We start from the raw sequence: 14,366 nt of genomic DNA on the forward strand, positions 1-14,366 counted from the left end.
TTTTACATGAAAACTGAACAGCAAATAAAACATGATTATTACTCTATAAAACAATAGTCAGTGAACTTATACATACATTGAATTCCATAAATGGTAGGTCTTTTAATGACCTTGAGCTTTAATGTAAACAAATATGGTGACCGCCGAATGAAAGTAGAAAGTGCCGGTCGCTAGAAATTCAGAAATTCACACGTAATTTCTTTTGTGGAAAAGACATGTTCGTAACGAACACATTTGGCAGTGAAACTTTGCTTTCATTTAGTAACATAGAAAGTTGTTGGACATGATTGTCAATTTTCATAAATACAGCAGCAGACAAACAAAAAAATTCTACAGATGATGGATTACCTCGCAAGTATTTCATTATTGCAGAACAAATCATTATATTAAACTTTCAATCGTAGGGAGAAGTTCTTAATATTCATTTTTTTGTATATTTCTGAACTATCACCACTAAAGGGAAGGTAACTAAAACGTTGCTAAAATCCCTTTGTTAGAAGTAGTGGTCTCCCTTCTCTTTACATTTCGACAAAATGTAGGGTAACACTTGTGTGAAATCTTTTTTGTATTCAGCCAAGTTCTTAACATTTTGAAAAAGATATTGCCTTAAGATTTTGAAAAACAGAAAAGTATATTTCTTATAAAATGTCATTGAAATACCTAGAAAAGAACTGCATAAATGTGCAACACTTTAGGACAGTTCACCGCCTTTAAAAACTCAAGGTTTTAAAAAAAAACCTGTTACATATCTCGGTTTGATGCATTTGCAATGATGTCAAAGTGTTGAAACTTCACATAACTAGGTAAAACGTAGTTTTCAGTAGTTGTTTTTTTTTATTTCTTTACAAATGGCATTCCTTTTGTAAGGCAGACAACTTTTTGAGAATATTTAATGTGTCCAATCCTACTAGAAAGCACGCACGTAATGGACAGGTAGATTCTTGGTAAAGATGTTGTTTATTTACCAAATAGTTCTGTGTTTTCATGACATACTATTAAACCTTAATAAACCTATAATAGCATATTTACGGTGACAGAAGTGTTACGCTAAATATATAATTCGTAGGACATAATCTTTACAATAAACATCAATAATATGTTTCACCCTAAAGAAAGGGAACTAGGTTGGCCGGCCACGCATATCAAAATGAAATTGGAAAATATTGAATACTTTAACATTGTTTGTATAGGATGGAAATCACTTTAATTCTGTGTACACTTCAGTAGTAATTACAAGCAACAAGTCACTGGAGCCAATTTATATTTTTTTACTTGTGTGATAAGATGCATTATTCAATTCTACCAAGCGATAACTTCCTTTACGTTAGATAATTCTAGGTCAATGTTCTAACAAGAAACAGCTATCTGAAAATCTGAATATTCGAACAATATCTAAAAATAGCGAGAATAAAAACGACCAATGACATTTTAAATTCGCTGTGTATTTTGAAACGCTTGTGGTGAAAACGGAAAGCTCGGGGTTTTCCAGTCATCAAATTTTGATGCGTACATATTCTGTTTTGTCTGCAAGGTGTTGTACATCTCTTATATTTGTTGTGCCATTCTTGTGATAAGAACAGATTGATCTTGATGTTGTGGCTGAAACTGTGGTGGCTCTTGCCTTTGTGCCTGTTGCTGCTTTTGATGCTGTTGGCTATTCTGACCTTGTGAAGGATCTGCCTTTTGTCTTGCCTCGGTAAAGTAGCGTGGGCTCGGTGGATTCGGTGGGTTTGGTTGCGGTTTGGGCTCCAGAAACTTTTTCAAGTCTTCTCTGCCAACTTCGGTCAGGCACTCTGCTACAAAGCTTTCTGAAAATGAAATTTCATCCAAAAAATGGAAAGTATACCCTATTGACAATTTTGTCGTAAGCAACGATTTTCTAATTTCTGTTTACAAGAAAACACGGCATGTAGAATATCTATTTGCCCTAAGTCTCAGACCAAGTGATCTTTTTCTTATATCATAGTTTACCATCATGATTGTATTCAAGAAAAATTGGAAATTCTTATCACTTTATCTGTTTCAGTGATTTCATTTCACAGTTTACCCCAATTTAAAGAGGTATTTATCCAGATATAAATTAAACTGTTTAGTTTCAGAAAGATGTGCTGTTAGTTATTTTCTAAATTTTAAGTTTCTTTAAAAAATGCAGTAATACCTTATCATAGGATGAAAATGAACAAAAACACATATTGTTTTCTTAGATAATGACATTATATAAACGAACGAATTCCATTATCCTTACAGAAACCAATAACACTAACAGAAACGACGTCGTTTTCCTGTGGTATCTTACAAATTCTGATATTTGACTATATTGTTATGAAAAGTTAATATGTTAATATTTCGTGACAAATAGTTTTCACTCATTTAATCAAGTGAAAATTATATATTTGAATTGTTAAGACTTTTTAATAATGGGAAAAATTTTAACACTAATAAAATGTCATTACTGCTCGACTGGCCCGAACCTATTGAAAACATATTATGATAATTATTGAATATTATGTGTAGAAGATTTTAAGAACATTTGAATTGATAAACAGTACCGGTCAAATTCTAGCATCTTCCCTTACTATGATTTCTTCTTTTAATTACAGGAAATATTTAAACATTCTGCTTTCTATTTAATTAATATATGCCAATGAATTCACACTTACGGCAATGGATATATAATCTTGTTCTTTCTATTTCCTTATGGTAGAGACATGCAAGAAATAGGTTTGGGTCTTCTGCCATGGATTTCTCAATTTTGCCATCTGGAGTCCATTGATATTTCTGTCTAAGCTTTTCTTTTTCTTTATAGCGGAGTTTACTGCTGATCTTTTTCAACATCTGTAGTCCATGCGGTGTCAGGGAAATCTGTGTTGGCGCTAAATGACAACACATGGGAACAAAAATTAAATTTTATAATAAGATGTCATTTCATTGTGGAGTTGATATCAACCTTATTCGTTTATAATTTTGCATAAAGTAAATCATAAAAAAACAAGTTAATAATGTAAAACTAACGTTTTGTTCAAAGCTTTTTTAGTTTATGTGAATTTAATTTCATTCTGACTCATTTCTCCCGCTGTACTTGTCATAGTTTGTGACAAACTCTAAAACGTATGTTGTTATCAGTCTCGGCGTTAACTGCTATTAACACAGCAAAGAAAATATGCAAACATTTAGAAGTTATAGTTAAATATAAACGTGTCAAGACATATCTCGTCTTATTACCAATGCATTTTCATACATCTTAGTCATTTCGGAATCAAATCCGTTAAAATGAATAGAAGAACGACACTTATACACCTAATCCCTCTGGTGCAGTTACCACGAATAAAGGCAAAAGCATCTAACAATTGCGTTATCGCAGGATTATGTTTACATGATTGTTGTATATTTAGTCCTTATAGTGAAATAACTATAAATTAAAAAAATGGGTTACATAATAAAAACTATGTATGCATGTATGTATGGTAAAAAAAAAAAATTAAATCGATAAATGTATGTATGTATGCTGAAAATGTTAATTTAAATCGATAAATGTACCTTTGAGAGATTGTAACAGCAACTGCAATCCGACGAGCACAGATTTATCGATGTGGCTCAAATCCGTTAAAAATCTGTGTTGTTCAAGCTCAAACATCAGGGGGATAAGTTGTGACTGCATGTTCTGCAAATCGAGCAGTAAACTTTGTTCCTGTATCCTGTGACCTTCCCTCATTCTTGTAGATACTATATTTACAGAGGCATTAATCAACCTTTGAATTGCTTTTTTGTCGACCGTTTCTATATTAATTTGATGTAAAGCTTCAGTAAATTCTTTCAGACTGGTAAGTTCTTTTAGGGACGCGGGTTGAGTTTCATCTCTTGACATTGAAACTACTTTTTTTAGAGAGTCCAATTCTGTCTCAACTTTGCGTAGTTTCTCTTCCGCTGTGTCTAGGTTGGACTGAAGGTAATTGATCTGACGCGAAAGGTCAATGCATGCCATTTCACTACTGTCAAGGCGTACTTTGGTCTGTTGAAGTTGCTCGTAAACATTTAACAACTTGATTTTTTGGTCCGTTTCCACACAGACACTCTCGCTTGTACCTTTTGAATAAAAAGTTTGTTTTTTTATAAATCTATATTTTGCTATGGGCAATAATTATGAAAGTTATGCTCCAACCCCTGCAATGTATTCGAGACAGGTCAGTTATAATCAATAAACAAGTATATAGCAGACATTTGTCTTTATCGTAAGAAAACTGAAGTGATGAATGGTGTTCTAGAAAGCATAATTATATATGCAAAAGAGGCAAACAAAAAGTTGCAACTTATATTCTTATCAGTCGGATCAAGCTTAATGATGACACAAGGCACGTTTTTATTCGTTCAATTTATTTTCGGTACGACGTTTTATCTACTTAGTATGTTAATTCTACTACTGAGAAAATATGCTTTATGCCCATTTGAGAAAACCCATCATTATGTTTTCTAACTGTTTGTAAATATAATTACTGTTTCCGAACCTTTGATATTGTAAACTTTTCCATCTATTTCAACAATATCGACTCCATTCTCCTGTAGATCCATAAGGTCGTCACCTTCCACTAGTAAAACTTGCAGTATTTCTACATACATCTCGGGTATCATGAATGTAATAACTAAGCTTGAGGATGGTTCAATTCCACTTATAATGACAAATTTCTCTGGCACAAAGAGCAGCTTCTGTACTCTACAGCGCAGAAGCTCTACATCTTTCCTTGAATAATTTCTGAAGTTTCTACCAGCAACATGGAATTTTACGAATCTGTAACCATTTTCTGAAAAAAAAACCCGGAAAAAACGAAAATATATATGATACATGTATAGCATACCACAGGTATATAAAGACAATATGTTTCATTATTGCATGTTACTGAAAATAGTTACTTGTACTGAATTCAAACGTATATGAGCAGCGTGAGATCGATATTAGTTTTCGTTTGTGCTGGTGTGCCTGATATCGATATCTGGCACACTTCCGGCGATATCAGGCACACTTCCGGTTTCGCAAAACATACAGATTTTATACTTCCACTAACAGGATGTTAAGTTTATACAAACTAACATTTATTTTACAAAAGAAAGGATGGTAAATTAACATAATTTCGCTAGCTTCCTCTTCTATCGCGATTGACTAATGCTGACACAAGAAACTACGGCCCTAGAACGCAAGAATTTACAACAAATGTTGGAAAGGAAATGACGTCAGTGTCATCAGACAACGGTGACGTTCCCGCATATTTAATGAACATCCAATGACGCTGTGCAACATTAAATTATTTTAATTTTGTTTTCACTTTAACAGTAGAGTGGAACATTTGCAATAAATAGTTTGTAAAACAGGGCTGGTGTGCCTTAGGGCGATATTGGCATACTGGACCAATATCTCTCCTAGTATGCCAATATTGCCTTAAGGCATACCGGCCATGTATACTAATCTCTAATTATTCAAGTATCAGTTAATGACAAGTAAGGCATATATTTGGGAGAATAAATCTAGAGCAGATCTTGAAAAGATGGCTTCGATTGATTAGTACATTTGTCCCTTTACGAAATTTGACAATTTTAAAATGCAAACTGTAACAAGAGCTGTCTAATGACAGCGCGCTCGGCTATTTGAAGACCATCCACCTAATACTAGTTTACATTCAAAAACGTTAGCAAATTTTCTTAGCTGAAAAATGGGCAACGTTTTGCTAAGTTGTAAGCCAGAGTAATAAAACTTGCTATGTGAGGTCATCCCAAGATGCCAAGACGTATGGAGAATCTGAAAACATTAGGAGAAGCATGCGTATATGCCAAACCGTACAATAAAAATCTATGTTACAAAGGGGCATAATATAAATATAAAATAAAAGTTACAGTTACACGTGTTGCCACACAATGTCATCTCATGAAGCCGAAGTCATGTGTGAAGTCTGAATGTATTTGACTCAGTAGTTTTGAGAAACCTGCTTACATGCAAAACTTTAAAACCGAATATTCTTAGGCCGTAATTTTAATAAAATAAATGCTAGAGATAAGTTACTTGCGCGATGGGTCATCTCATGATGCCAAATGCATGTGTGAGACACTTGCTTTCATGAAAAACTTTAATCTGAAATCCTACATTAAAAAGAGGCTTGAAATTGCCCAAATAAAAGCTAGACTCATGTAATTTGTCCTGTTAGATCATCTATCTCAAATTGCCGAATACATGTTTTGAATGTTTGAAAACATAAGGCCAAGTAGTTTAAGAGAACCTGCTTACATGAAAAACTTCTTTACGCGGATGCCGGAGCCAATGAAAGTTTAGTTCATACAAATTTATTTTAGCTCGATTGTGATGAAAGCTTTAAGCTTATTTGAACCACTCTCAAGTCCGCTTCCTGGAAAAAACCAGTACTGGTGTCATATGAGAAGACGTGATCGTGACCTCAATAGGGCTCGAACCCACGACTCCCAGATTGAGCGGCCGACACCGTAACCACTAGACCACCGCTCCCCAATGAAAGTGTGATAGCAATAGCTCTACTAGCTGAAAATTTCATATTGTCGAGATAAGAATTACAAAAAATACCTGGTTGATATGATGGCGCATACAAATGCAAAACGTTTCCAACTGTTTTAGAATAGTCCAATGCATCTTCAATAAGATCTCTCCTCCCTGCCAAGTAAAGGATCCCTTGAAGATACAAGAGGTTGTCACGACTGATGTAACCACGTGTTCGTAATACTCGAAAAAGGTCTTGTGGTAATTTAATTTTTTCAAGGACGCTTTTGCCTATTCCACCCTCACCTGAAGGAAATGAAAATATGTTTTAATGCTTACATGGAGAAATATGTACAATGTACAGGTAACATTAGCAAAAAATTAATTTATTGTTTTTATTTGTTGCAAATATTTGCACGACTGTATATTTAAGAATAACTTTAATGGCTCTATGGCTGTGTTTGGGGTGCTCTGTGCTTCCGGGAAATCTACCCTTACCTTTTATCTTTTGGAATTGAAAGTGTATGTGTTTTATACAGAATGTTTCATCATGTGCAGATTATTTCAGATAATCTTCATATGCTGTTTAATCTTCAATTTCAACAAACTTGTTTATAATAGTTTCCAGTCTATAGACGTGACGGACGCCTGTTTTGAAACGTTTAAATAACAATTGTACAGAATTTCATACAATTTCCAAACTGAATACTTCGCATATTCAATTCTTTCCTAGGATATGTTTTTCACTTGAAAATGACAACATTATCTAGTCAATATCAAATCTGCCGAAGATCATAATTCAGTCTATATGAAGACCTATATAGCAAACTTTTACTGATGCCTACATTAAATATGAGAAGCATTGTGTGTCAAAACAAAAAGACAAGTTTTAACTTTATAAAACGTCCAGGAGTGGTCTTAAGTAATTGTTAACTAAATCAGTGTAATTGCTGTTCTTGGTTTGTTTAATACCTTCAAAAAGACACTTCATTTTGCTTAGATCTTCAGCTGATAGACTCTCTCCTATGTTGTTTAGTAAAATATTAAAGTTCCAATCAGTTGGTGGGTCAGGTATATTTTCTAAGGATTCCGTTGGCTGCACCTCTGTTCCTGTGTTTGTCCGCTCATCATGTATCTGATCATTTTGTCCCGGTATCACAGACTGTCTACTACTTTCAGGTGATTGCCTTGGTGACATTGGGATAGCATCTGTTGCCAAGGACAACGCTCCTGTTAAGTCATTTAATTTTTCTTCAGACATTTCTGTTCTGCAAGCAAAATTGATATAATGGTTGTGGTATAATGAAAACGCGATCACTAAGGAACAAATGAACAGTTATATGACAATTGTAGCGAAATTTGCATAGCGTTATGATATTCTGTAAAATACTAAAGTACTATTTGTTTAGAAGTCTCGAAAAAATAGTTATCTTAGCAATGTAAAGAACGTTCATAAACTTGTATTGTCATTTTAAAAACAATTTAACAAGAAGGAAAGTGCAATAAATTTTGTCTCTTTGCGGAGGTTAAGGTTATCCTTAACAAACATATTTATTTTAGGCTCTGTGTAATAGCCCAACTGTCCAAAATAGTTTATGCCAAATAGGCCATTTCATTTTTAATTTTCAAATTGTGCGTCGGCTTATCTGCAGCTTTTAACTATAACTTGAAGCGTAATAGTCGAAATAAAGTTTAAACTATCTGATAGGACTTAGCGGCGGGTTATTGGGAAAAGATATTTCCTTTTGTGAAGAAAATACGAAACTTTGTATATAACTATTTTGAAGTAGGCTAAATCAAAAGAAAGTAGGAGACACGCGGCGTTATTACCTAAAATGAGGCCCCAACAGGGGACCTATATTTTTTGTTATTTTAATTATATATTGTAAAGCGTTTTCCAAAAAGTTTATTTATGACCTTAATCAGTAATTATTCTTGACACTATATTTATCCAGTTGCGTTTTATACACATTTCATATATAAGACACAAACAAATGAATTAGATGAGGCTCTAAAAGGGGGGACATTGTTTCAGAAAAAAATCGTTTATAAAGTGAATTTATTTTTATGTATTAAGATCATAAGTAAACAAAACTCATTTTAATGCATTTTAGTATTTAATGATGTCAAAACTTTATTTAAACATTCGTTACATTTTGAGGTTCATTAAGGGTATATTATAAAAACATATACTGCATAGTGTGTTTCAAAAAATAGTATGTATTCCTGTCCCGTACACTTTTTATTCTCACATATATTTTAAAGTTCAAAAGAGAGGCTCCTTAAGGGATTATTTTTTGTGTTTTTCCTGTATTACAATATCTTATAAGCATATAATATAAAACATATTTTTTCATGTTTTTTTTTTCAAAACAATTAATGACTTCAAGCTGAAGCATTCCATCACCCTAATGCTTTTATAACAAAAAATGGGACGTGTACTAAATGTACGATTTTTATTATCCTTTTAAATCAAAACAGCGATAGGTATCTCTAACACGAACGTACGACTGCATACAGAGTACATTTGCTTCAGTACATTAATATCTGCATGTGAATGTATTTCCTGTATTTAATTTGATGAATTTCTTGCAACTGTAAGCAGTTTTACGAATCATGTAACATAATTGAAACCAAGTGCCAGCTATCTTGTCCATTCTCGGCAGGATAACGATGTCAGTGTTTGCTTTAAATGCCTGCTTCCAAATTCCGTCTGCTTGATACAATGCTCTATGCAAGTGAACATCAAAAGTGTTTTCAAAGTGTCTATTTATTTAAGAAAATATATTTTCTGGTTTCATTTACTAATTCACATATCATTTGCACTTTTCCATTTTTTAACCCAAAATGACAGCTTGCTACAGAATGAGTCAGTTGTTTCAGAATTGTTTTAAATGGCCAAATGCAGCTACAAGTAACAACCAGCAAATTGATTTACTGTAGACAACACCATTGTGTCTCAGCGTCTGTTGCACGTAACATTATTCCTATGTGGTTTTGCTTTAATGCATCTGCGGCAAACAAAGTCATACCATGATCAGTATTCTCGTGAGTGCATATGAAGTGCTGGATGTATGTATCGTTGGGCATTATGTTCTTTCATGTATTATCTAACTGTGATACAGTCTCTGCGTTTGCAGGCATTAGCATGAAGTGAGCCTTAATTTATGGCACTGCTTAATCGGATACCAGTCAGTGCACAAAATGTTTTAACATACTTTACACTTTTGGAACTAAATATTGTCATGTTATAAAACAAAGGTATTAAGCTGTAAGTCAGTAAATGGAGCTAGACAAAATTCTAGTTCCACAAGGAAACAGACAGCTTAAAAACATCCCAACTTCCCGGTGTGTCTAGTATGTTCATAGAACCATTTGATAACGAGGGGCCATGCTTGGGAAGAGACATTAATTGTGTTCATGGAATTGCTTAATCCTGTTTTCTGGAGATGAACCATAATGACACTTGGTTTTCATGATAGTGTACACTTCATGGAACCAATTAAGTGCCACTGCAACAACATAGTTGTGTATAGTGAATGTGAGTTTGTCAAACAAATTTACTGTATGTACAGTCGTGAAGGTCTATGTAGTGGCCTCACTTTCTTTTATAAATCTATCATCCTAATAGTTACATGTATAACAGCTAATATTTACGTCAAGTTAAACCAAATACAGCATTATAATTGGTTAAAGAATGTAAGAAAGTAACTAGTGCAGAATAGGAATGAAAATGGAATATTCAGGATGATGAGGCTAACTATCCATGTACATGTAGGTTCATGTAAGCATGTTATATAAGCTACCTCAATTAAAAAAGGAAGAAACTCTTCGAAGTTTGCAAAAATTGATTCATTTTCCGAAAACAAAAGCAAAACCAAGCACAGTTAAATCGATATGCTTTGCGGAGGTATGCTAGTTAACTTGAATACATGATAGTATTGTATGCGCGCAAAGTGTAATGTTACATAGTTAATCTATGGAGTGTACTTTTATTAAAGCGTCTCGTTAACACATTTTAGGCGAAAATTTGTTTCTGTAAAATCATTCTTCTTGCCTTTTTACGAATACCTAACACTTAGATACACTCACTTAATCTTTTCAGTGTCATATATACATGTTATGCCAAATGGACATGCTGAAAAAGTTCACCTCAACTGTGGGCGAGTAGATTTAAGGTCTAATAAATGTATAAATGTACTTTTGTTCTTAAGCCGCTTTCGCATACATGTGTATCCCTTTTCTCACAGTGGAAAACTATATTCTAATTGCTATGCATTGATTAAAGAAGCTGTGAAATGTCTAAAAAAATAATAGTTACTTATGAAGTATTTAAAGTCCGAGGTTTATTTTCAGAGTGCAGATCACTGTAACTTCCATTATTTCAGAGCCTGCGGGTTTGTATATATGAATACAAGCTATTTTTTATTTTGAATTAAGCCATCTAAGATTTGTATGTACAAGTTATTTAGAGGCATATAACGACTTTATTTGAGACATTATTTTGACAGAACTGCACATGCGGATCAACCTTTGTGGGTCAGGTATGGGATATGGTACCCTGTCCTGTAATAGGGGACAGGACATTTTTTGAATACATGTATGAAATGGTGGAATTTTTGGGTCTTAACTTATATGTCACCTCTCAGTCGACTGGGAAGGGTGTGGGGTACCCTTCATACCCTGGAAATGGGCCTGTACATTGTTATCTACACATTCTTTAAACAGGAATCAGACGCATTTACCCGAGTAAAATGAGCCTTTTGTTTCAAATATATCTTTGCACTTGAGAATAACAAATAGAGGTAAGATTGTGGTTTCATATTAGTACTTTGATGTCGACTCTTCAAAGGCTTATGAATTTACAAGTTAAGATATTATTACTTAGGTTTTGTAAATATCGCATTACAATGTATGATAAAACTTTATCTTAATTTAGTAAAAACGCGTAGATTCTATTTAACATCATTTTCTGATAATAATCGACTATTCAAATTTAAAGCAAACTTGAAAGATGATTTTAATATAGCAATTGCAGCATTTCGACCTATATCGGGCTAAATATTTCAATTCAGTCATAAATTATGAACAAGTGTATATGTCTTTTTGACACGTACTTTACGACATTACTTACGACATCGCTGCATACACACTGCAGTGTTGTATACGTCGGTTAATACTGCCATAATAACTAAACGAATGATTAATAATCATACCAAACATCCTTTATAAAAAAAGTATATATATGAACGCATGTACTACGACACGTGTTAAGTTAATATATATAGCTGCTATTAAATCATTAGACCTTCACCTTAAAACTGTACTTCGATATTTTTCTTTGTTTTCTATTAGTTTATCTGTATCTTTCAAGAAATCTTGAAGGTTCGTGGCAAGCCTAGTCAATATCAAATAAACACTGCACACTACTTTATCTCATATAAACGTTTTTATGACGAAAATGCCTTTGATCAATTAATATGTTTTTGAACTGTTATATCGAGATACCGCCATGTTTGACACCCACAAAATGGATGTTAGCCGAATTTTAATCATACAAGTAATATTTTACCTGTGTTTCCAAGTATCTGTTTAATTCTCTGAGAACGTGTGTTTTAAATATTTCTTGATGTCTTAAACATTTCTCCAAAATAAATGATTAAATTTCCATTGGTAACCTGCATGACATTGATTCCATATTGAACAGTAATGTTGTTTTCTGAAAACGAAAGGAGGCAGTAAACAGTTTTCTGAGCTTCTCGGCTTAGAGTCGCCTACCTAACTTTCAAAACCTCACACAAAAGTCTGTAACCACACACCTGAAATAAAGATATTGCAACATTAACACCACTGTATGTCTATCGTTACAAACCATCTAAATACATCTCTAATATCTAGTTTTCTGTTTACAAGACCTGAATTTTGTGCTCTCCCGGTCGCGTAAACTGATGACGAAAAAAGGAAAATTTGGGAAATTTAAATGCTCGAAAATACCCCAAAAAAACCCCAAATTTTCTACCAAATGTTTTTAAAAAACCGAAAAATCAAAATTAATAAAATTATTTTGAAAACCCTTTTTTTCAACTTTCCCAGTTACCCGGGCCCTGTTTGCCACCCCAAAAGGGGGTTAGAAAAAATTTTTAATAAAATTAGTTTTTCCCTTTTTTTTCCAAGGGTAACCCTGTTTTTTTTAAAATTTTAAAATAATCCTAGGTTTTAAACTTGTTCTCCAAAAAAAAAATTTAAATACCTTAATTGGAAACCCTTTTTGAAAATTTTCCCCCCCAATTTTTGAACCCCCAAAAAAATTGTTTTTTCCCCCAAAAATCAAAACGGGGCTACCCAACTTTCGGATAAAAAATTAGGGGCCCGGTATAAAAAAACCCAGTTTTATCTAGAAAAAAATTTTCAAAACGTATCTATCGCCGATAAACTTGAAAACAACCCAGCATTAAAAAAATACTCAAAAACCCTTTTTAAAATTTCTTTGTTTTTTAACAAAAAAAAAAGTTCATTTTTTTTAAAAATAAACCCAAAAACCGATTTTCCGGGGGAAAAACAAATTTTTAATTTTCCCCGGGCCCACACCAATTTTTAACATCTTTGAAAAAAAGAAACAAATTTTTTGAAAAGGTTTTAAGGTATTTTTTTTTAAATTTTCTCCCAAAAAAAAAGCACAAAAGAAAAATTTTTAACTGGAACTGTTTTTAACAAATTATATTTTTAAAAAGTTTTAAATATGGGTTTTTAAAAAAAATGAAATTTAATTAGAAAAAACAAAATTTTTCTTGTTTTGGGGGTTTTGTAACACTATTTTGCAATTAAAAAGGGAAAATTTCTTTTTTGACAAAAATTTTAACAAAGAAGCCACGAAATGTAAAAACAAATTTTTTATCTTTGTTTTTCCCCATTTAAAAAACCTTCGTCAAAAGTATTGGTTTTTTGGGCCCCTTAAATTAATTTACTAGAGTATACCCCAAAACGTAACAAAATAAAGTACATTTAAATTTTTAAAACCTCTGCTAAAACCGTTTTAGTAAGAAAAAACCTCAGGAAACTGCTGAAACCCAAAATTTAGCACACAAAAATTTTTTACAAATGTATTTTTTTTGGAAATTTTTGCCCAATCCTTTAATTTTTAAAAAAAGGGCCCAAAACCGTAAATTGAATACCAATATCCAAATTAACCTAAAACCCTTTTTTAAAACAAAAAAATGTATCAAACTAGAAACAATATTAACTACAAAAAAACGTTTTTTGGGTAGAATAAAAAAAAGGGATCTAAAAAGGCTATTGAAAAAAAACGGAATTTCTTCTGTTTTTGTGCTTTTACAATTTAAATATTTATTTTTTTCATAATATAAGAAATTTTATGACAATAATCCCCCCCAAAATTTTCCCTTAACTAAAATCATTAACTTTTAATCTTTAAACATAAAAAAGGTTAATAGAGTCAATAAAACGATAGAAAAAAGCAGCCCTGGGTTGATTCAGTCTTTTCGTAAAAAAGAAGCAAGAACGTGCATCCCCTTTTTTTTTAAACAATATTTTTTCATATATTTTACAACAGAAACGTTACATAATTACATCATAAAGGATTGATTAAAACCCAAACTTTTTTGAAACTCTCTCCTTGCTATTTTGATTTTTTGTTTTGGGTAACATTTTAACTTCACAATAAACAAAAATTGTAGTCCCCGGGTTTGACAAAAATTTAAGGGGAAAATAAATAAACTTTAAATTCATTTTGTTTTTAAAAGGGAAAAATTTAAAAGACAAAACCTATTTATGAATGGGAACAGGAAAAAAGGGCCCAAAAAGCAAAAGAAACCTTGGTTAAAGATTTGGAGGGAACTTATACCAAAACCCCCAAAAG

At 32.6% G+C, this 14,366-nt stretch overlaps 2 protein-coding genes across 3 annotated transcripts in view; one reads left to right on the forward strand and one right to left on the reverse strand.

The window, feature by feature from the left end:
- Positions 1–14,366, forward strand: part of LOC123552425 (uncharacterized) — a 270,191-nt gene that overhangs the window by 166,990 nt on the left and 88,835 nt on the right. The gene's annotated exons all lie outside the window — the stretch shown is intronic.
- Positions 1,253–12,227, reverse strand: LOC128556516 (uncharacterized). Of its 2 annotated transcripts, XM_053541932.1 has the most exons (7): positions 12,063–12,227; positions 7,463–7,758; positions 6,578–6,796; positions 4,503–4,796; positions 3,538–4,083; positions 2,661–2,873; positions 1,253–1,808 (listed from the first exon to the last, which is right to left on the reverse strand). In XM_053541932.1, the coding sequence occupies exons 2-7, from the start codon at positions 7,749–7,751 to the stop codon at positions 1,546–1,548; spliced, it is 1,824 nt and encodes a 607-aa protein (XP_053397907.1). In that variant the 5' UTR covers positions 7,752–7,758; positions 12,063–12,227; the 3' UTR covers positions 1,253–1,545. The 2 variants fall into 2 exon arrangements, with proteins under 2 accessions (XP_053397907.1, XP_053397908.1); XM_053541933.1 differs by lacking the exon at positions 2,661–2,873.

The sequence above is a fragment of the Mercenaria mercenaria genome, chromosome 4 (assembly GCF_021730395.1).
Source record: "Mercenaria mercenaria strain notata chromosome 4, MADL_Memer_1, whole genome shotgun sequence".
Lineage (NCBI taxonomy): Eukaryota > Metazoa > Mollusca > Bivalvia > Venerida > Veneridae > Mercenaria > Mercenaria mercenaria.